Here is a 3,033-nt window from a genome sequence, read left to right on the forward strand (position 1 = left end):
TTTATTTTTATGTACTCCATTGACCTAGCACACTTCACATCTGACACTTAACTTCTTTTTGATATTCCATAGTTGAAGGCTGGATCCGTTGCAGACGTCGAGCTGTGGTACAGAGAAATCTACCAAGCCGGTGTTGCGCGAATGGTAAGTTAGATGTATATCCCGTTCAACGTCTATTTGCAATCACCTGTTTAAGTTCGGAATACTTCCAAAGCCACTTGAGATCGAGGGTATTCGCCAATAGGAACAGCACAGGTGGCGTGACATCAAGACACAATTCTGTTCTAAACACTCTATGTCGTTTATTTTGTCCACGCAGGAACTCGCTCAACAAGCACAGCAATACCAAGACCAAGCACAAACTTAGGGGGTGACCTGTAACCCTACCGTCATAAATCAGGCAGTCTACCTACCCGTCATAAATCAGGCAGTCTACCTACCTGTCATAAATCAGGCAGTCTACCTACCCGTCATAAATCAGGCAGTCTACCTACCTGTCATAAATTAGGCAGTCTACCTGCCTGTCATAAATCAGGCACCTACCTATTTGTCATAAATTAGGCAGTCTACCTGCCTGTCATAAATCAGGCACCTACCTAATTGTCATAAATTAGGCAGTCTACCTACCTGTCATAAATTAGGCAGTCTACCTGCCTGTCATAAATCAGGCACCTACCTAATTGTCATAAATCAGGCAGTCTACCTGCCTACCAGACACGGTTTACTCTGAATAAACTCAAGTGTAGAATCAACACGTGGGAGACATGGATTTTTATGAGATCATCATCTTATCTGTAGATTACACTCTCATCATGTGACACTTGATGCTGCACGAGCACCCTCTCCGCCGGTCAGTATAACACTCGAATTTCTATTGAGGTCTAATTTAACACTGTGCACCTCACATATGCCGTATACAGTTGTTGCCTTGGGCCTGTTTTCTCTCTCTCGTCTTAGTCAGAATTACAAAGCCAACCAGAAGTGGCTTGTATGGCAGAGATCCAACGGACGTCCCGCACGCGCTTGCTACTACTCGCCCTACTTCTATCTATAGTGCGCGATAGCTCCCCAGCCTGATCGAGCGGACGATCTCAGATTAAGAGGAGTTGTGTAGCGAATACTGTATCAGAATTAGTTCTGGAATGTTCAGAATTAGTTCTAGAGTGTTCATAATTTGTTCTTGAGTGTCTATAATTCGTTCTTGAGTCTCTTTAATTAGTTCTTGAGTGTCCATACTTGGTTCTTGCTTGTCAACAATTATTTCTTGTGTTTCCTTATTTATTTGTGACTTCATAATCAGATCTTGAGTGTCCATAATTAGTTCTTGTCTCTCCATAATTAGCCCAAAACAACCAAATAATAGCGCCTACAAGGTAGAAACCTATTTTTAAAATTGATGACTCATATACCAGTGATCACTAGAAAAGCCACCGAAACACAAAAACACAAAAGTGCACCATAAAGCATGCACAAACAACTCGTTCATATAGTATTACCGGACTCTTCCCCTAAGTTGAACCCTTACTGTGCACAATATCTGTCTCTAGACTCTCCGGTATTGTAAGGATTAATGGACTTTTCGTTGTACATATGCACATGCGTGCACACGCATCGGAGATTGTTCTAGAAGGTAGTTATGTGGGTTTCCTATAGCATGTTCATCGTCGCATACAAAAGTAAAAAGTACGGATAATGGTAAATGCAGAGCGCTTGTTGTGTTTGACGGCTACAGGGTTAATGATAAGTTAACAAGCGAGGACTGCAGTCTAAAAACAAAGGAGCATCTACAAGGAGTATTTCCTTTCAAGAAGGAGTTGATCGGTGAAAAGAACTGCGACGTGGCCTAAGAGTGCTCGGGTGCGGTGGGAGCGTACAATATAGACGCGGCTGAGAGATTTATGCTAGTATGTACCGAAATGCATATTTAATATTTAGTCTCCCCGATGGTGGCAGAGCAACAGTTAGCACCGCTATAGTTTCACGGCAATATACAATATATAATAGCTTTCGACTCTGATTATATTGTGCTTGGATTCGACCAGTTAATGATCGACAAAAAATTGCGCACGGGCTCTGCTTCAATCTTGTTTGGTGATCAGTGCACTAAGGATAATGTGCAATCGATTTTTTAGTTCGAGATCCGCATAGCTTGACAGCGAATCAACGAGTATGTTTGCAAACCATCGCACAGATTCGTTTCGATATAACAAAACTCTTCGCCGCACATTTATTACAATCTGACTACTGGAAATGAACGGGCATAGGGTCACAAAGCCTTTGCAATATGCTGGCAGAGAGTGGAGGCGATGCATCCGTCGAGCGAAGTTTAAAAGCTATGCACGAAGGTAAAGTTGATGATATGAATAACGCACAGCTCGGCGTACAGTATCGCAAAGGATGTTCTTCACCCAGCCGGTCTACGTCGCACATACAAATACGTCTGCAATATAAAATGACTGAAATTAATCAATTAAACAATTCACTATATAGTACTAAAATAAATTTGCATTTCATACTCTCTATAGCTCAGTTGGTAGAGCAACCGACTGTAGAGGATACATCAATCGGTAGGTCCCTGATTCGATTTCGGGTGGGGAGATTTTTTAATTTCAATTTAAAAAGAAATGTAATTTTATACATTTTTTGTTTGTTTGTAGACATATATATACGTGTATGTGTATGTATGGATATGTAGATGTATGCGTGGATGTGTATGTACATGTCGACATTCGTGTACATATATAGTCTTCGAATATATATTTGCACATGAATATGCATATGTATCTGTCTATGTATATGTATACGAATATATATATATATATATGTATATACATATATATATATATATATATATATATATATATATATATATATATATATATATATATATATATATATATATATATATATATATATATATATATATATATATATATATATATATATATATATATATATATATATATATATATATATATATATATATATATATATATATATATATATATATATATATATATATACATATATATA

At 38.0% G+C, this 3,033-nt stretch overlaps 1 protein-coding gene and 1 non-coding gene across 2 annotated transcripts; both read left to right on the plus strand.

Moving 5' to 3' along the window:
• Positions 1-72: 72 nt before the first annotated feature.
• Positions 73-367, plus strand: SARC_13818 (hypothetical protein; the record flags this gene model as incomplete). Its single annotated transcript, XM_014292048.1, has 2 exons — positions 73-144; positions 320-367. 2 exons carry the CDS (start codon positions 73-75, stop codon positions 365-367), a joined length of 120 nt encoding a protein of 39 aa, XP_014147523.1.
• A 2,148-nt stretch (positions 368-2,515) lies between these two features.
• Positions 2,516-2,599, plus strand: SARC_30286. The gene has a single exon. It is a non-coding gene; the product is annotated as a tRNA-Tyr (tRNA).
• Positions 2,600-3,033: the final 434 nt, after the last annotated feature.

The sequence above is a fragment of the Sphaeroforma arctica genome, assembly GCF_001186125.1.
Source record: "Sphaeroforma arctica JP610 unplaced genomic scaffold supercont1.3783, whole genome shotgun sequence".
Classification (NCBI taxonomy): Eukaryota; class Ichthyosporea; order Ichthyophonida; genus Sphaeroforma; species Sphaeroforma arctica.